General features: G+C 41.3%; 1 protein-coding gene across 1 annotated transcript in view; it reads right to left on the bottom strand.

The window, feature by feature from the left end:
* The window catches only part of LOC128343485 (myosin-4-like), a 60634-nt gene extending 50452 nt beyond the window's left edge, over positions 1-10182 (bottom strand). Inside the window, exons 1-9 of the mRNA XM_053292615.1 lie at positions 9979-10182; positions 7607-7750; positions 7351-7507; positions 5292-5319; positions 5078-5192; positions 4654-4746; positions 4475-4538; positions 4278-4376; positions 4074-4177 (exon numbers count right to left, since the gene is read on the bottom strand). Of these exons, the coding sequence (XP_053148590.1) occupies positions 4074-4177; positions 4278-4376; positions 4475-4538; positions 4654-4746; positions 5078-5192; positions 5292-5319; positions 7351-7507; positions 7607-7750; positions 9979-10182 (1008 nt within the window). The remainder of the gene's footprint in view (positions 1-4073; positions 4178-4277; positions 4377-4474; positions 4539-4653; positions 4747-5077; positions 5193-5291; positions 5320-7350; positions 7508-7606; positions 7751-9978) is intronic.
* Positions 10183-20709: the final 10527 nt, after the last annotated feature.

The following is a 20709-nucleotide window of genomic DNA, read 5'->3' as shown; positions in this document are numbered from 1 at the left end:
CACCCTATGGAATTTAGTTTCTTCCCTTTCTTATCTACTGGGGCTGAATGCATCTTGCCTGACTTGCTGCTAACAGTATAGTCACAGATTGGGTCAGGGATGCTTAAAGAGGAAAGGGCAGGAGTCCTCTTGGATTCTATATACTGTAGGTTTTCTAGTCTTTTAGCTGTTGATGTTGAGGCCAACAGTGTGTCCCAAGATACTTTTGCAGACTTGGCTAGGACTGGTATTGGTTGAGATGATGATGAATTGGCCATGAAGTCATAAACCGGATCCTTGACTTCTTGTGTTGGCGTTTTCAATCCTAATTTCATGTCTGCCACTTGTAACTGGCATGACTTGGTCTCTTCCACAGGCAAGTTCGATGGTGGGTTTGCTACTGTCTCATCCAGGGAAGGGACTGATGGATTTACCATTTGAACAGAATCTCCCTCAGAAGAGGAGCTGGAATTGTATTCACCCTCAGAGTGTTCTTTTTGTCTGTCGGGTGATTCCCCGATGCTGGGAAATCATCTGGTACTGTTGGCTTTTTGAAAGGCGAGTCAGCTGTGAGATTAGGTGTGAGTCCTGTTTCCTTAGCAGGTCACTTTTCCAGATCTCCACTGAGTTTCATAGATTTCCATAATCTATCATCAGCAAAGTCGCACAGCAACCCAGGTGATGGTAAATAGTAAGGGTCTCTGTAATGCCAGAGACCTCTTATGTAGCCTGGGTCCAGCGTCCCTGGAGAGTTCCAGTAGACCAGTGGCTGCGTGAAGGATTAATAGTGTGGAGCAGAGTGGTCGTACCTTTACCTCCAGGTAAAGCTCATCCTTACGGGGGACACTGAAGGAGTTTTGGGAACTGAACTGGTTTCAGAATCCTCATCACCATCCAGTCCATGTAAAGCAAAGCCTCTAAAGGTAGAGCCTGATGCAGTAGTGGCTGTGGATCCCACCAAAGACTCTAGATTTCTTGAGGTTGTCTTCTCCTGCAAAGTTGGGGGGATGTATCTTTAGAAAATATTTGTCTTCCCCTGCTGGAGCCAGAATGGGTGGAATGAGCTGGAGACATGTCTGGTGAGATGTCTATTGTGATTGGTGACATTGTAGGGACTCCGCTTTTGTTAGGGGTTTTGTGTGGTTTGGTTCTTGGCATCATTAATGTCGATAAAGTCAGTACTGTGATCGAAGCTGGTAGTTGGTATGTCTTCTATGTCAGAGTCAACATTGGTTATCTGCCCAACGTTGAGGGTTTTGTAGCTTATGCAGTGCTTTGGAGACTCTGACACTCCCCTTGTGCCATTGATAGAGATGGAGTATGTGGGGATGTCTTCGATGCTCACATCAAACACGTCCTTGACATGGACGATGTCAATTTCTTCCCTGACATGGTTGATGGTTATGCCGTCCATGTCAGCCATGCTTGGAGCCTGATGGGCCTGGCAAGTCTGCCCTTTGATGTTTACATTTTGTGTATGTCACCTTGCAATGCCTCTGGTTTCTTAAACATCAAGTCTCCTTGTTCTCCATTAGGAAGAGGAGCTCAAGTTCCATAGTTAGACGAACTCTCTGAAGTCACCCTCAAGCCAGAGGGGCAATGGTCGGTCGACATCAAAGTCAATGGAAGCAACAACCTCAGCATGTCAGTCAGGGGTCAAAGTGTGGTTTCATACAGCTCTGCCCATAGATGGAGTTCCCTGCTCTTTCAAGTTTGCTTTGAGAAAGCCAAACAGATTTTGCAGGACGTCATGTTATGATTTTCTCCAAGGCAGATCAAACACTTGTCATGCCTGTTAGAGGAGGGTAGTGTTCCTCTACAAGTGGTACACTTTAAAAAAGTGTCCGTCGTGTCCATGAGAACAATAGCCAATGCTGAATGCGAAAGAGAAACTAGAAACAGTCCATTCTCAAAGCCAAAAAAGTCACTGATAAAAGAACAAAGTAAAGAAGAAATTAAAAGGGGAAACCGTAAAACTGTAGTCAAAACCAGAATAATTGGTCAAAATGTTTTTCTCATAGGAACCAGGATGCGAATGGAGCAAATCCTTCATGATGCGAGCAGTGCGGCAGTCAAGGAGGAACTGAGGAGAAGGCACTCACACCGAAAATAATGGTCGTGCCGTGCACACCATTTGGCAGAACCAAAGAGAGCTTCATTCTGCCATGGAAGCTACTGTGCAAGTGCAGAACTCGTTTTTTGAGAGAACATGCATCAACTTAAAGACCATGTTTAAGAAGAGCACACAAAGGTCAAATCTGAACCAGCCTCCAAGAATAAGGAGATCTGACTGGCCTTTTCTTAACTATCTGGCACCTTTTTGAAACTTATTTGTTTCAGCAGGCCTTTCCCAAACATCTGTTAAGTGGAGAATGGATTTTAGATTGTATCAAGTCCTTCAGATCATTTGGTGAATATTTATTGCCATATGCTGTTTTATTATTGTTTTACTGGCTAGTGTGTTTTAAACTGCCTTGGAACATTTAGTGAAAGGCAGGATATATACTTTTAAAAATTAGTAAGTGGAATACTGCTAGGGCCAGAAATTCAGGGTTTCCAAACCTATTGAAAGAAGATAGAAACAGTCTTGCCTGAAAACCAGAATTGGTAAACCAGCACTGGCAAACCTATTGTAGATTAGGCTCCTCAACTAGCCAAGCATATCTGAGATCTGTTATTCTACTAACAATAACAATGCAATATCTGCATCCTTTTTATGAGTGTTCAAGAATCTTGTACTCTGAATTAAATTTGAGTTTTTTTAAAATGGCTTAAATCATCTAAAATTCTTCCTTCTTGCATCAATGACCAGAACTCAGATAGTTACTTGCAAACATTAATTGCATTTATTAAGAGTTTCATCTAGCTGTAGGGTGGTGCCTTGTGATTTTTTATGATTCTGCACTCACAAAATGTTTTGTAGAAACAGCTTTCTCTAACTTGCATAATAGATGTAAGTTTTGGGTGGTAAGCAAATATAATAAATAAATAAATAATGTCTTGCTATGAAATTTTGATCCTACCCAAGGCAAATTTGGAATCCTGTCATATGTAATTCAGAAGTCCTTCATTTTGGGTGCTTAGTCTTTCCAGGAAATTAGGTAATACGAAAACCACTGGTAAACAGTTACCCCTGCTAACTGGGCAAAGAGGCACCTTTTACTGTGGTGATTCTCTTTATTTAGCAGGGGGAGAGTAACTGGCCCTATCCACCCCCAGCACAGTACTTCCAGTGACTGTTGCTGGTGTGTGTCTGATGTTTCTTTTTAGAATGTGAGCCCTTTGGGGACAGGGAGCCATCTTATTTGTTTTATTTGTTTTATTTCTCTTTGTAAACCGCCCTGAGCCATTTTTGGAAGGGTGGTATAGAAATTGAATTAATAATAATAATAATAATAATAATAATAATAATAATAATAACAACAACAACAACAACAACAACAACAACAACAACAACATCCTCATGCGGAGGCAGTGTGTGCAAACTACTTTTGCATCTTGTAATCCAATTGAAAGCAATGTGTGGAGAGGAGGAGATTTTTGCCTATCTTCCAATCCCCCAGAAGCACTCTTTATCACATGAAAATATGTCCCTGATATCTGAGTGACCCTCAAGGTCTTATTTTTGGGTGTTAAAGAGCACTTCTGGTGGAAGAAGAGATAGGCAAAAATCCCTCCCATTTGCAGCAGGACTTGGATTACTAATGCCACAGAAGCCATTTGCACTCACTGTCTCTATGCAGTTAATGAGGATGCTGGCCACTGATTAGAAGAACCTTACCTCAGTGATAAAAATATAATATAATTCCTGTCTCCAACACGTGGATATGCAGGTAGATATGCACAGTGGAAACAGCCAATTGGTGCACATTCACAACCACATTTCACACAGCATTCACTAATTCAGTGTATGAGCTCAGAGATGAATAGCATTTTTTCCATATTGTGACTTGGCTGCTAGGCAAATGCAGTAACTCTCCATTAGGAGCATTTCTGAAGGGGAAAATATCTGGGCTCCTTCATCAGCTGCAAAACAAATGTGCACTTAGTCTGCAATAAAACGTTCTTCTTGAAGCACACTCAGAGATACTTACATCAGTTGCTAACAGCTCCTCAGCATCATTTATGCTGGCCACAGTAAGCTCTCCCTGACTCACAAAGGGGAAATCATATGGATTGGTGGAAATGAGGAGCAGATCTATAAATAAGTAACAATAGCAACCATGATGGTTTCTTGTTCACAGTCAGGGTTGAATAACTTGATCGAGCAAACCAGATTTAGCATGGCCTCCACTTACCAATCAACTCTGGTTTCTTGTTTGACATTATCTGGTAAAAAATATGGTAGCTCCTTTCAGCTGAGAGCTGAAATGTTACTCTGGATTTTTCCAGAAGATCTGAAAAGATTTGAACATAAAACCAAATAAGAGAACACCATGGTGCTTTCTTGAGTATTGTGCTTAATTTAGCATGCAGAGATGTGGGTGCCACTCACAAGTTTCAATGTCTGCAGAAGACAGCTTTCCCGTGGTTCCAAAATGAATTCTGATAAATTTGCCCTGATAAATTGGGCAAACAACCTATTAGTATAATCCGTCCCTTATGCATTGTCCATATCTAATTTGTGACATGCAGATTTTCTACATGATGAAGCAAGTAATGCACTAAACTTACAAAACGCGAGGAGTTGTCATTCCTCACAGTCTTGGCATTGCCAAAAGCCTCCAGAAGAGGGTTGGCCTGGATGATTTGATCCTCCAGGGTCCCCTAATTACAACATAAGAATGCTCCTATTAAATTGTGTTTTGTATGTGTAGAAGAGCATAAAAGGTCATGGACAGCCTTAGGCATTCTGTTAAACTAGACAAAATATTCAGATAGTTCCACCACTGTATCCTTTCCCCCCGCCAGTGCAGCCTACTCTAGTCTGACACAGAAGATACGTAGTAAACATCGAGCAAAAGAAGGCTTACCCCTTCATCCTGTCTCCAACTGTATCAGTTTCCACATCTGCTGCATTTTGAACAGATTAATTATTTTTCCAGAAAAAGAACACTATGAGACAGCACTTGAAAACTGGATGTGAAGCGTCACATACCTGCATTTTGCCAGGCTGTGGTTCCTTCTTTTTATCTCCTCCAGTAACTGCAATTGTTGCAAAGTACTGGATGACACGCTTGGTGTTCACCGTCTTTCCTGCCCCAGATTCTCCACTATGAGAACAAAAGAATACAAAGTGAGAGATTTTTAAAGGCAAAGATCATACTGTCCTATTTTACAATGTTAGTTTAATTATTCTGAAAAATACTCACGTGATCAGAACTGACTGGTTTTCGCGATCTGAAAGGTAAGAGCGAGATACCAATCAGTTCTATGGTTATAACCACTCTATATGGATTGATTCACGGATTATGCTGCTTGCAAAATCCCAGAAACATTTTATGAATGACTCGTTCCATGTGCATGAATGCCAAGGTTCCCTTCAAATGGTCATTGTGTGACCTTTTGCCAACCAAATACTGTAATTCATATTATTTACTTATAGCCCTTGGAAACATTCATATGGAGATATATTTAACTGAGTTTTACATTTGACAATTAGGGATCTTAATTTTTGTCATGGCTTTTCATGACAATTCCGTGTAGAAAGCAAAACCACACTTTCCAAATTGATTGGCTAAACTTGTAACAACCATAGATGGGGGCCTGATTTTAGCTATCCCGTCACTAATCCCATGCTTGGCAGCTCTCGCAAGAGGGGAGAGGAAAGTGGTGGAGACTATAAGGCCAACAGGTGGGTGGGGGGAGAGAGGCCGGGGGGGTGCAGAGAAAAGGTGGCACCCGGGGAGGGGGAGAGGAAAGCGGTGGAGAAGATAAGGCCAGTGGACGGGTGGGGAGACAAAGCGGCTGGGGGATGGAGAAAAAGCGACGCACGGGGGAGGGGGAGAGGAAAGCATCAGCGGCGGGGGAGAGAAAGCAGCCGAGAACGAGGGAGAACTAGAGGCACAGATGCCCTGTGCCCGGGCCAGATAGTGTATAATAGAAGGCCTATTCACACATCATGTTCAATGTGCATATAATTTGTGTACAGTGTACTCATGTACAGATCTGTATGTACAATTATTCACACATTATGTTTAATGTGTACAGTCAACATCCTATCTGTATCCTACATTTGAGTGGAACTCTATCCACATTTACTTTTACAATTAAGGCATGCAAGTTGATTCACACAAAAACACGTACATGTACAGACTCCAGTGCACACATAGAAAGTAATGTTTGAATAGGGCTATAGACTACATTGTGCTAACAGTGAATGTTTTAAATCAGAAAAAAGGATGAAAATACAACAAATGAACAGATTATTATTTTTTGGCACAGCATCCAGCTGTTAGGCTTGAATGCTATAGATACTAGTAGCACAATGGTGGGCTTAAGTGTGTCACAAGTGAAGCCCCATGTATAAGACTGTCACTGTAATATGCACTGCTATACAATACATATACATCTCCCTGGGCCTTGGAGTGGTTTTGCCTCTACCGAGATAGGGACCAGGTTAACATTTCAGTGCTGGAGTAGCAGGCAAGCCTATAGACCCTCCTGCTCCTATCCAGGAATGCCACAAATCTTCTGTGCCAGTTTATTTATTCATTCATTTATTTATTTATTTTTACATTTATATCCCACTTTTCCTCCAAGGAGCCCAGAGCGGTGTACTACATACTTGAGTTTCTCTTTCACAACAACCCTGTGAAGTAGGTTAGGCTGAGAGAGAAGTGACTGGCCCAGAGTCACCCAGCTAGTTTCATGGCTGAATGGGGATTTGAACTCGGGTCTCCCCGGTCCTAGTCCAGCACTCTAACCACTACAACACTCTAACCACTACACCACGCAGTTATGATACCTATGTCACAGGCTGGCCACCCATGTGGAATTCTTCCTTCTAGAACATTGATTTTTAATCAAAATCATGTAATCACTTCCATACAGACCATGGAAGTGATATAATCCCTGTCTAGAGTCTACATTAGGCAGATATTATAACAATGATCTTGGTGAGGGGTAGAATTAAATCCCCATTCCCTGCTGCAGTTCTGACCCATGGCAGTCTGATCCAGCTTCATTTACCAAAGAAACTGAAGCATGTTAGGGCTAGTGACCCATTTAACATGGCATGTAGATTAGCCCTTAGAGCTGACAAGCAATAAGTCTACCCACTCATACTCAAAAGAGTGCATGAATAATATTTTTCCCATGAAAAATGGTAAGGGACATTGTGAAAGTAATAGATTTAACTTACATGCCACAAACATTTCTGTGGCATATCGGTTTGAATATTTTCAGTTTAGTTGTATGCTGATTACTCACCAGTTAGCATGAATTGGTAGGCGTTGTCAGAGATGGAAAAGATATGAGGAGGGGCTTCTTGTCGCTTTTTGCCCCTATAGCCAGATACCACTTCTGGATTGTATACTGGTAGCCATTTGTATGGGTTGACAGTAACACAGAAGAGACCTGAGTACGTCTGTGGAAAAAAGAAGACAATACGTTGGCTTAAGTTTCATATAATGTTGTGCAGCTGTTGGATTGAAAATGTCACAGCTAAGCTTCAGCCCATACTCACATAGATCATCCAAGATGCATAACGCTCTTTGAGGTTATACAGAACTGCAGGTTCATGAAGGTGGGTCATCATAACCATGTCCTCAATTTTGTCAAATTTAGGAGGATTCATGGAAAAGACTTCATCTTCCTTAACTGTTACAGTCTGGGGGGTGGGGCGGGGGGGGAAGAAGTGTAGAAAAAAAGGTGTTGAACAAATCTAAGCAAGGATTCATTTTGAGGTAGGCCAATGTCGAACTGGAAGATCATGAACTGAATGCTGCTATTTTCTGATCACCAATGGCTTCTCAGATTGTAAGAAGCAGAGATGTCATGCTTTAAAGTTTAGTGGTACATCACCAGCAAACTCTAGGGAATGATTGGGGTGTTTGTGTGCATGTGTGCAAAAATGCACTCTTCCAAACCCAAAGACACCTTTTCCATTTGTGTTCAAGACTGTTCGCAACCACACTATTCTTGTCTCTTCTGCTCTAGCCAGCTTGTTTCTTTTTCTTCACTGTGATCCCAGTCACATATGGATCATGTCATGAACGTATTGACATCATGACCATTCATAGCCAAATCTGCTTACATGACAATATCAATGAAGCCAATATTTGTCCTCACTTTAAATGATTGAGGGAGAGCTGCATTAGCCCATTGTTGAGGCAAGCAGTATTTTATTATTAATATTTATTTATTTTATTTATTTTATTTATATACCACCTTCCAAAAAATGCTCAGAGCAGTTTACATCAAAACAAAAACAATTAAAATCAATTAACAATTAAAATCAAAACTAAATTAAACAATTAAAACCATTTAAAAGATTAGAACATTTAAAACCAACATTAAAAATTTAAAACCATAAATCTAATTCAAAGCCTGGGTGAATAAATGTGTCTTCAGTGCCTTTTAAAAAGTTGCCAGAAATGGGGAGGCTCTTATTTAAACAGGGAGCACATTCCAAAGTCCAAGGGCAGCAACGGAGAAGGCTCGTTCCCGAGTAGCCTCCAAACAAGTTGGCGGCAACAGCAGACGAACTTCTCCAGATGATCTTAACAGGTGGTGGGGATCATGGTGAAGAAGACCCTCTCTAAAATACCCAGGGCCTAAGCTGTTTAGGGTTTATAGGTAATAACCAGCACCTTGTATTTTGCCCAGAAACTTATCGGCAGCCATCGTAGTCTTTCAACAGGAGTAATATGGACTCTCCTAGATGACCCAGAGACCAACCTGGCTGCTGCCTTTTTATTTATTTATTTATTTGCTTGCTTGCTTGCCCCTGTTTATTCTGAACCATGTAGTTTCAAACTATGGGAGCAGCAGAATCAAAACTATTATCAATAATGTGCTGATATTCTATAATAAGGCCAGGCTTGACACTATGATAAGTGATGCCCTTGGCAAGTAGTGCCTTTGGTCCTCCACCCCGCCATAGTTAATTTATCAATGGCTGACATACTGCGCAATGGTATGTCAGTACATCTAGTAACTTTGTATTAATAAAAGCTGCACAAATGATGTTACAAAGAATAAGTCCATTATTTCCAATGGGCTTATTCTCATGTAACATTTGCACAAATTTTTCATATGCTCAACTTGCATGCACCTCAGGTTACTAGGCTGACATATTGTTGTACAGTGTATCAGCCACAATTCCCAAGTTGTGTGGCTTGTGCAGGATTTCAAAACCTAGTTGTGTATCAAGCCCTGTCCCCAGCGTGTCTCAGCACAGCCCATGAAAAGGATGCAGATCTAGATCTATAATGTGCTTCTTTGCTGCCAGTGCTCTCTTATGCCAGTTATAGGATCCCACTGAGATCTGACAGACCTTCAGTTTCTTCTTCAGGCTTACAGCATTCCCTCTTTCTCCCTAGTGCATAGCAGACAATACACTCAACAAACCATCAAACTCACTTGGTGCCCACTCACCTCGTATTTATTTATTTTTAATTAGCCTTATTCAGGGTTGACTCCTAAGTGGTCATTATAAGCCCCATTGCCCATTGAGATCATCCAAAGAGGTTCGTCTCCAGTTTTCACCGGCTCATCTGGTGGCCTTATGGGGACAGGCCTTCTCTGTTGCTGCCCCGAGACTGTGGAATGCGCTCCCTACCGAAATACAAGCCTCCCCTTCTCTGACAACTTTTTAAAAGCACTGTAAGACTTACCTCTTCACCCAAGCTATTCAATCTGACTCCAGTTTTAAATTGTTTTAAGGTTTTTATTTTCTGTATTTTAACCTGTTTTATGTCACTATAAACTGCCCAGAGACGAAAGTTTGGGGCAGTGTACAGATTAGATAGATAGATAGATAGATAGATAGATAGATAGATAGATAGATAGATAGATAGATAATTCAGTGTAGTGTGTAGATTAATTTCTACTTACACGATCATCTAGGGTTTTGACAGTGATTTTACCAGTCTCCCTACTCTGGATCATGCCTTTGACATACATTTCTTTATCATCGACCACAAAGCAGGCTGATTTAGCATCAAATGGACGATTCTGGGCCTCAATTCTCTCTTTCTCGGGTTTTCGGAGAAATGGAGCTGCCTCTCCAAACACAGCCATTTCAGCGTCTGAGGTCATGATTACAGTTGGCTGAAGGAATTAAAAGTATTAGCTGTAATTACACTGGCAATATTTCTCTGGACAATTCATGCGACTGTGGTAGCACCAACGTCTCTGGTACTGGTCATGTCCCAACATTTATGTTCTTCCTGTTATAGTCACACACTAAGACAACATGCATGCCTGAATTTTCAAAGATTAAGACAAATGAAGAACTATGACCATCTTTTTTTACTCTTTCTAGGACAACACAGTCCTCCTTACTGCATTCTGTGAACAAGCCCTAACCTTTGGGCAAAATTTTTGTATAGCTTTGTGGCATAAGTATAAATAGAGCTGACATACAGCGAAGTTCTGTGATTTGATATTATGTCTGCTGTTTAATCTCTTCAAAATGATTGTCAAATAGTTCCTCTGGGAAGGCCGAGACTTACCATTTAAAATTCTTGCAAAGTATTCTTAAAATTGACTTAGATGTTCAACAAAAGTATATGGTAGATTCTCTAGCTGGACTGCAACAGTGCAGGTAGGGAATCACATTTTAAACTGATATTTAGTTTCTTTTAATATCACACAGACTCTCCAAGTAAAATAAAGGTCTATACTTCAAAAGGTAATAACCTGTTGACCTTTCTTTATTCATACCAGCTTTTCAATAACTGGTTTGTATGACACAGATGGTGCAGGTATGACCACAGGACAAACTTGCCACAATGCATTCCAAGAGATTTCTATAAATAGTGAACGCCAAAACAAAAACAAAAATCCACCCCATTTTCCATGAATGACAATGGGGAAGGCTGCTTCCTATACCAAGTCTCTTGTATATCAGATACAATGAATTCATGCTTATATGGCCTGTTTAATACAAGTTTGCTACTTGGAATGTGATAAAATTCTTTTGGGAGTCTCTTTAAGAGGAATGGAATATACCTCCCATAGAAATATGACTTAAATAGATCTAATTGCTCCAAAGGAAGTTTGTCATGGCATCTGGGAAATAAAGATGGGAAATAAGAGACCACTACATACATATACATATACATATACATATACATATACATATACATATACATATACATGAAACTGCCTTACACCCAGTCTGACCATTGGTCCAGTCCAATAAACCCTGGTACCTGAGATTCATTTTTAAATAGGGCTGAACATGGGACATTCTGCATGCAAGGCATGCATTCTGCCACTAAACTAGAGGAACAATTTAACTATTCTGCCCTTGCTTGGAGTTGACCTTGTTCATGGAAATATTCCTAGTTTTCCTCGGGACATGAAAGCGAAAAACTAGCCATATGAAACAAAAGGTATTGCAGAACAGAAAATGATTTCAATTTGCAACAATACATACATGCTGAACTTAAACTAAAATGATTCTTACCTTCAATCACCAAGAAGGCAGACTAAGATCTGTATCTTTTAAAGGTGGGGTGGGGGTGGGGAGAAGCAAAGAGATTAATTAGAACGACAGCATTGTCTTGGCTGTACTGTTGACTTTGGGTGATATTACAATCAGATTCGCAGTAAGTGTCATGAGAGTTCTCATGACAGTAAGGGTGGAACATAACCAATAATGTTATAGAGCATGTTCCTTTTATTATTTGTAATTTTAAATCAATATTTCTATTTAGATGATAGCTTTGAACTATGAAATCAAATCCAAATGTAGACTATTTCCATGAAATCCTATTATGTATCTCTCTACAACTTGTGAATATGCTTTTCAAAATGTAACTCAGGAAACATTATACATTCAATAAAAAGTATCTGCATTCCCCCTGGCTTTATGGAAATTAATTTATTGTGCCTTTAACAAATGTTGAAAGATAATAAAGCTGAAAACCAGCAATGATCAAATGGTCCCTAGCATGCATGCCAAGATGTTTCTGTTTCTGTCATTACAAGCACATCTTCCTAGTTTGTGCCAAGAACTATTGGCACTTAGCATTATTTAACCAATGCTGCTAACCCATGTAAAACATATCACAGCAGGACTGGGAAACAGTGGAGGACATGGACAGCCTAGAGCAATGGCAAAAGTCCAGGTTCCCTGAGAACACAGCAGACTGTGACTTACCTTGAGATGCTGAGCTACTGAAGAATCAAGAGCCTTGGGCCTTGGGGCATTTATACACAGCCATCTGCCAACGCAGCATTCTAGCCCTCTATTTTTGGTGAATTAATCATTTATTCTTTAGTTGCAAATGTGTTGAAGCCCTGATCTTTCTGTCAATTAGGGAGATACATGATTAGCTGAAGGTTACAAGGAGTCAGCTGGCCTGAGACTTCTTTTCCTCCTCTGCCATACATATGATATCACCCTCTCTGCCAGCTTTGAGACATAATGCAGAAAGCTAGAGGTTGGCAATAAAATCTTTAAAAATCTGCACATTTCTATGGAATAGAACTCAAGCAAGAGGCAAATCGTTCATTGATGCAGGGGTATGTATTTTAATAATTCAGACATAATTAATAGTGTATAAAGCAAGAGAGAAATCAAATAATTTAAACTGAAAGTCTCACCTGCTTAGGCACTAGAAGGCATGTTAATATTCCAAGCTAGAAATGGTGCCTGAGGCTTATGGAAGAACAAGACCACGTTTCCTTTTGTGTGTATGTGTGCATGCAATAGCAGGTGCAGATGTGTGCTTCATGCAGGGATGGTATTAACTGAGCAACTATTCCTTGAAAAACTAAAAAAGTAATAATGCTTACCAATCTAAATCAGTAAGACTTTGGAATTCAATCTTACACTGATTGCAGGGTATTTTCCTATTGCTGTAGGCAATGGTCTTGCACAAATGTAAAACCAAGGTAAGTTCAGCAAACCCTTTAAGTACATTACTAAGCTTAGTTTAATCAGCAAGAAATGCTTGTGTTCTCCTGTATATATGTCTCCTAGGTTTTTGACAGAATTGAACTCCAGTGTGACTTCAAAGTGAGATGCACACTATCAGTGGAATCAACAGCCACATTCTTCTACGGACAAGTGTTAGTACCTCTCTATTACCATCAGCTGTCAGTTCAGTCTCTACGGTTCCTCAAGGTTAAATCATTTCTTAAAGATTCCTCATACTGATCCCTTCAGAACTATACAAGATAAATTGGAGAGGAGAGGAGAGCTGGTCTTGTGGTAGCAAGCATGACTTGTCCCCATAGCTAAGCAGGGTCTGCCCTGGTTGCCTATGAATGGGAGACTTGATGTGTGAGCACTGCAAGATATTCCCCTCAGGGGATGAAGCCACTCTGGGAAGAGCAGAAGGTTTCAAGTTCCCTCCCTGGCTTCTCCAAGACAGGGCTGAGAATGATTCCTGCCTGCAACCTTGGAAAAGCCGCTGCCAGTCTGTGAAGACAATACTGAGCTAGATAGACCAATGGTCTGACTCAGTATATGGCAGTTTCCTATGTTCCTAAATTTGCCTCATTTATTATAAGAAAAACGCTTCTGGACTTTATTGTAGAGTGGCTGAATTCTCAAATGTTCTTGCAACAGCACAAGCAGGACTAGCCCAACACCTACAACGATGCTGTATAAGTGATGGCTGCAAATAGAACTGAGTGCCAAAAACATAGTACCCAGGATGAGGCTGAGAAGGACTGCGGCTGAGAATAGGTTGGAAGTTGGGGAGTGAGCAACAGCTTTGCAAGTTCTGACAGCCTGGGTGCTGTAGTCTTTGCAACCAGATATACGATGACGACAACAAATACAAGGGATATTTTTATGCCACTTTCCCACAAAAGTCCCCAAATAAATAAATAAATAAATAAATAAATAAATAAATAAATAAATAAATAAATAAAATGGCTACCCTGTCCCCAAAGGGCTCACAATAGAAAAAAGAAACAGAAGATAGCCAGCAACAGACACTGGAGGGATGCTGTGCTGGGGATGGATAGGGCCAGTTGCTCTCCCCCTGCTAAATAAAGAGTATCACCACATTTAAAAGGTGCCTCTTTGCTCCTTTGGCAGGGTAGATACAGGAAGAAATAGCATGGTGAAGAGAGGCAGAGGTTGCAATAGCTTGATTAGAGGAATACAATTCACAAGTCTAACCCTCTGCTAAATACAGGAATGTAGAATTAGGTTAAGTACTAAGCAAAATGTACCAGCTATGAAACAGCTCTGCAATCAAATAAACCATCTGGGGAAGTAGAATCTCCACTGTTGGAGGTTTTGAACAAAAAGTCTGAGAGGCAATTGTCGGGGCTATTTTAGATAAGGAATATCGAGTGTAGTGATCTAGTGTTCTATATCTTCATCAGTGCAGAGGAGCAGTTCCACAAACAATCTAGTCTATATACATAGCAAGGCACTCCTAATAACATGCTTAGTATTTTGAAATGCTCTGCGGGGCAAAGATCCATTTTTCAGATACATTTCTCATTCTTGAGCAGAGGATTATGCAGAAAATCTGACTGCCGATTCAAAAATTGGCAGCTGTTTGTTACAAACCAATTCATTCAATATTGTCAGTTCATTTCCTTCCTATTAAGTAAGGGCTGCATATATATTTATGCATATGTTTTATGCATATACAGTAGGCTTTTGCCTGTGATTGTACTGCATATTGGGTGTTGTAGTTTCAAAGCTGCATGAACTGTTAGGTTTTTCCCCCCCATTTGTATGCTTCTCTTGTAAAAAGGATATAAACATACAGCTGTTTTGATGTGAACATTTAAATGATAATAATCTAAGCCTGAGTGCATTTGTTGAAAGCATGGCATATTTTGGAATAGCTTCCAGAATCTTCTGATTTTCTGAAGTTTTAATTTTAGCAGCGCTATTATCTAGCAGTACTCTGGGTTGCCATATTCAAGCTCTCCAAATCCGGGCACCCTAATGTGCATATTATGCAAATTAGCCTGCAAATAATTTGCACATTATGCACATTATGAAAATTAACTGATGCACTGTCCAGATGACTTATATTTGCTTTGGATATCTACCAACAATAGTTGGGGAGGATTTCTTTACCTGGCTGTTTACCTGAGCATTAGACATTCAGACGTTATATCCCAACACTTTGTGATATTCAAGTCCAGTTTTTAACCTTGTCTAATAAGCTGTATGTAGTGCTGTTACAGATTCCTCACCAATTGTAGACTACCACCACACTCCATTTTCCCAATACCTAAATATGCTATTTATTGGTGGATAAAATCATGTATTGGTGAATAAATATGCTATTTATTGATTTAAATATACAAATTTAAATGTGCTATTTATTGGTGAAGACACCAAATCAAAGCTCATACTGAGGAGCAGTGCTGAGTGCATTTGCATTACCACTAAAATCTACAATTGACCCTACAAAACAGGCATTAGAGATCAAGGCTTTCATGTTTGAGCCTTGTCACACTCACCATTTACATTCTGAGATAAGAAGTTAAACTGAAACTCCAAAATGACTGCTTTTAATTTAGAATACTAATACAGGCTGGAAAAGAGCAGGAGGCAGGGATAATTCATGGAGGCTTAAAGCGAAATTTAATAAAACCACAAAAACAAAATAATATCTATAGAAAATAAATGAAGACTACACTGGCTGCATTTGCACGTAACGTGAAACCGGAGTTTGCCGAACCAGTGGTTAATTTTTGCAACTGTGAATTGTATCACAGACGTTTGTCCAACCGTGGCCCAGCAACCTCAAGTTTCAGGGTAGGGGAGCCCTTCCCTCTTCCTTGTCCACCAAGGCTGTATCCCAGCAAGCTCTGTAGTGCTCCTGTCACCAGACTGTGGGCAAGGCGTCAGAATGTCTGTAGGGTGGCAGCCATTGGCCACGATCTTCAAAGGGGTGTGCTGAGTATGATCGTGCCTTTTCAGAATGAATGGGCTGCATGCCCTCAGCAGGGAAAGAGCATTTAAATCCCTTCAAATGGGCTGCAAGCCCTTCTTCAGACAGCAATTGCTCCACTGCCCATGTAAGAGCCCTGCACCAAAACGCACAAGCACAATTGCTGGCATTGGGGGCTGCCAAGGGGCACTATTTTTCTGCTACTCTGGGAAGGGATAATGATGACTTCCCAGGAGGGAGGATATATATGAGGGAAGGCAAAGTATCCTGGGGTCTGGTCCACTGTGACCAAGCCTACTGTAGCAATGGCCTACCCCAGCTAAGCAGTCCAGGAACAACAAACCACACCCTCACCCCCATGTTGGCTTGTCACCCAGGGATTAGCCCTCTCATGAGAGGGCCGGTCCACTGGGGAGGACCAGAGGCTGCAAGGCCGTCGGACTGTGTTCTCATGAGGTAGGCCTTATATATAAAAGGGGCCCTGCTTGTGTGGGGCCTCAATTCTCTCTGGTTAATAATGGAACTTCAACACAGTGACCCCCTCCTCTCCAGGCAACTCTTTCATGCTCCAAAAGGAGAATTTGCCACTCCATATGCCCAGGCAGTACTGGGTGGGCAGAATAGAGAAACACCGGGACTGGGGATCGATCATGACTCTTGTTCAAGTTTCCCGGGTTCAGACCTGTGTTGTGGCATATGCAGATTGGCTGCTGTGGGGAATCACAGGAGAGGGGAGCCCTGATTATCAGCGATCCCTAGGGAGTAGGACCATCATGTCAGTCAAGAATAAAAATGGGTGGCTGGACTGGCAGAGGACCTGCTTGGCCTGCTTTTTTTGTGGCAGTTAGCAATCCAGGGAGAGGTGTTGCTGGGATACCCTTTCCCACAGCTTGTGTTAAGCAACCAGGCTGGGCAGCATCTGCCATCTGGCCCACATGCATGTCTCCATAGCCTTTCACTCTCACAAGAGAGCGGTCCTTGGGAGAAGGGCTATCATTGCACATTATTAGCAATTCTGCCCAATCCCTGTGTACCCCGATGGTTCTTCTCATGAGTGGTTAATGAGTTTCGCCATGGCCTTCCACTCTCATGAGAGAGTTGTCTGCTCTGGAGAAGCATCCATCTTCATCACATAGAAGGAACCTCTCCTTTCACTGGAGGCAATGCTGCTCCTGCTGGACGGTTCTTCTCATGAGTAAAGCTAGGGACTGCTCAGGGCTGAGCCCCTCTTCTCCAACTTCATTGTACAAAAAATAGAGCAGAGCCATTCAAGAATGCCTGGGTGCAGCTGCCTTTTAAACCTGAGCCTGGGTATTACTGCCCTGCCATATGTTCTCTTTGCAGCAATCCCATCAGATTGTCCAGTTTATGGTGCCAATGTGACTACATGTGCTGGTGACGATCCTTCTTCATTTTTAGACAGAAAAACAGAGTGCCCATCTTCCCACCCCATTCCCTTTCTCTTCATATTGCCAAAAGGGAGAAACAAAGGACTCAGTGGAGAACGAGCATCCCCACGTGACTTTTCCATTTGATAGGCTCAGAAGTTTGGGATGAGACATGGCAGTGTCCCTGTTGCCAGGCAATGATTTGAGTAGTTTGGAGAGGCAGCCATCGAGAAGCACAGCAGGCATGGAGTGGCCATGTACCTGGGCAGGTCTGGGCCACCCTCTCTATGATTTCGGTTCCAGAAACAGCACAAAACTGTGGTTATGGAGGGATCTGCATTAGGACATAATGCTGCTGCCTCCAAACCTCAGGCTGGAGTGGCAAAACTCACTGCAAACCAAAGGTTCAATTTGGAGTTTGGCAAGAGAAATCGCAGGTTGGGGAAATCTGACTGAAACCAGTAATACTTACTTCTAAGTAGGCATGCACAGAATGGACTGCACTATAAAGCCAAAAACCTTAAATGTCACAATACACAAATGGGCAGTGATTCACATCAAAATCAGGCTCAAATGACTACAGAGATCCCCTGCTGACAAAAAACAAAGGCAACGTTCCTCAAGGGGATTACTTATTGTCTGAACGTCTCCCAGCCAGCCTCATGTGCTTTACCTGCTTTTCTCTAAATCAGACCTGCACAACATAAGCCCCAGGGGCCGGATTCGGCTCTCAGGGACTATTTTACTGGCCCCCAGTTATCCTGCGCCAACACAAGAGCTAGAAACTGCCTTATAGTGTCATCCTAGGCATGTTTTCTCAGAAATATGTTCTGTACACCCAGTGTACACTGTACACAGGGTGTACCCAGTGAGGCTTACTCCCCTGTAAGCATGCCTAGGACTGCAGCCTGAAAGCAATGACAATTTAGGGAGAGGACTTGGCATTTGTTTGTGGCTGGCATCTACTCCAGGGCCCCCACTGATTGAGCAGTGACAGGACCTATTTTCTGGCCACTATCCTCGGTTAAAACTATGGGTCGGAATAGATCCACAGGCGGAATAGATCCACAAGTAACTAACAATGTTTTTAATTTTAATGTAATAATGTGGGAAGAATTTATCTTGGCCCCTGCACGCCAAGTTGTGGATCGTTCTGGCCCACCAGGGCATTTGAGTTGTGCAACCCTGCTCTAAATCCAGTGGTTGAACAGAATAGTGACCACAGGTTTTGCTCCCTAACTCCACTTCTACAAGGGCTAGAGGTTCGCTTTTTAAAAAAGTGGAAGTTGAGAATCCGGGCAAGCTAATGGGCTAACCAGGAGCTAGTAATAACCTGGAAATCCATGGGAGATGGCAACCTTAGCAGTTCTTGATCAAATAAATATTTCCTAAAAAAGAAACTACCTGAATAATCTCATTCTGAATTGTTACTGTAATTTAAGTGAGTTTGTATATTACTAAACTAGTGAAACAATTTTCTTATAATATTCATTAAAAACATTGTGCTGGATAGTTTTGCTATGCAGCACAGTGCCCAATTTCCTTGTGGGAAATTTCAATAAAATATTCTATGGCATCATTCCTGGGATTTCAAAAAATAATTATATGGCATTTCTTGTATATGAGCTATAGTCACATTTGAAAGGGGGTGGGGAGTGCACCCTGTGAGCTGTTTGAAATTTGCTGGTTTGTACTTAGTTGAATGTTTTTATAAAGAGGATGCCTTTTCTAAAGTGTATATCATTTAATACAGTTTGAATATGCCCTGTCTGTTCTATCTCTTGCTCTCATGGATTTCCTCCACACAACGAAACTGATTTCCAGTTAAGATTTTTGCCTTTTGCCCTTCTGTGACCCATCCAGACATTGTTTTTTGGAATTCTAATTTTTGTTGACATACTATGACCAATACATAGTAGGGAAATGAATAGCATATTACTACAGAGGTAGTATGCAGGCAAATAATAAGCTGAGATCATTAGAGTTTTGAGAGGATTTTATTTTCCTTCCCATTGTTAGTACTCCCTAAATAGCTATATGCTTCCAAGTCAAAAGTAACACAACACAATCAACCATCAAGATTTTTTGTTTCGTATGCAATATCTAACAGGACTCATAATAATATAGTGAGCTCCATGCTGACTGAGATGACTGCATACGGATGCAGAAGGGGGTCTTCCTCAGATCTTTCTCTGTTCTCCATCACAATCCTTTGCCAGTTTCTCAGTGGGTAATTGGTTGTTTGGGGCAATGATGTGTCATCCTATTGGGGTGCAATAACATCTACTTGAACTGCCATTATACTGGTGAGAAAAAATGTTCACTCGTTCACAATACCAGCCAAATGCTGCAAGTAATAATGTGCATTGACATACTGATCACTGTACTTTATTCCACTGTCATGTTGCTAGTACAGTAATTCAAAGGGTTGGGTCAATTTAAGTGGTAGGACACTCAGCTGAAAATGTCCCATGCATTATCTATATTGTAATCCCCACATGCAATAAAGCCTATGGAATCAATTGGCTGAGTTGCTCTGATGACAGAGATGAACAGAGCAAGGCACACATCACAAACATGCACATATACACCACATCCACACATTTTTGGCAATGGCCTGCTCTTTATTACAAGATCACTGTTTAGGTGGAACTGCTGTGATACCACAAAAGGACCAGAGAAGAAGGGACAGAGGAAACAGAGTACTAAGACAACTTGGGCATTATCTGCACAAGAAAAGAAAATATTGGGGCGGGGGGGACAGAGACACAGAAGCAGCAAAGCACTAGTGGGGAGGTATAAGTTTTGGGTCACATATTAGATTTCTAAAAGTGAAATACCAGAATATCTCATACAAATGCTCCTATCCTAAATGTGTTTCTTCTACTGATTCTGATGGTGTTAAAAAAAAAAATCTCTTCCCCACTGAGTTGCCCACCAACCAATGAAAATGAGCCAATGGGGAACTGCTTTTTATTTGATGATGATGATGATGATGATGATGATTGAAAATAATTCTGAATATGTGAAAAGTGCCTTTAAGTAATCACAGGGATATCATGGTGGGGAGTAAGCTACTTGTCTGGGTGGCACTTGCCACTTTGCCTCCTCCCTCTGGTGCCATCAATGGGCAGGAGCCCTTTCAAGGTCAGCAATCAACCAAATGAAGGGAAGCAAAAAGACTACCAGGGAGATAGGATGACCAGATCAAAAAGAGGAGATGGCTATTTTAACTTTAATATTTTCTGCAAAATTTTGGCAAGTGCATTTTGTCATGAATAGATGATAAAAGCTGAATTATGAATACTGTTCTCTGCATCCAATCACCCTAGCCTAAGTGAGACAGA

This window comes from Hemicordylus capensis, chromosome 2, assembly GCF_027244095.1.
Source record: "Hemicordylus capensis ecotype Gifberg chromosome 2, rHemCap1.1.pri, whole genome shotgun sequence".
Lineage (NCBI taxonomy): Eukaryota > Metazoa > Chordata > Lepidosauria > Squamata > Cordylidae > Hemicordylus > Hemicordylus capensis.
The sequence above is the reverse complement of the archived record's forward strand: the minus strand, read 5'-3'. Positions and strand labels throughout refer to the sequence as shown.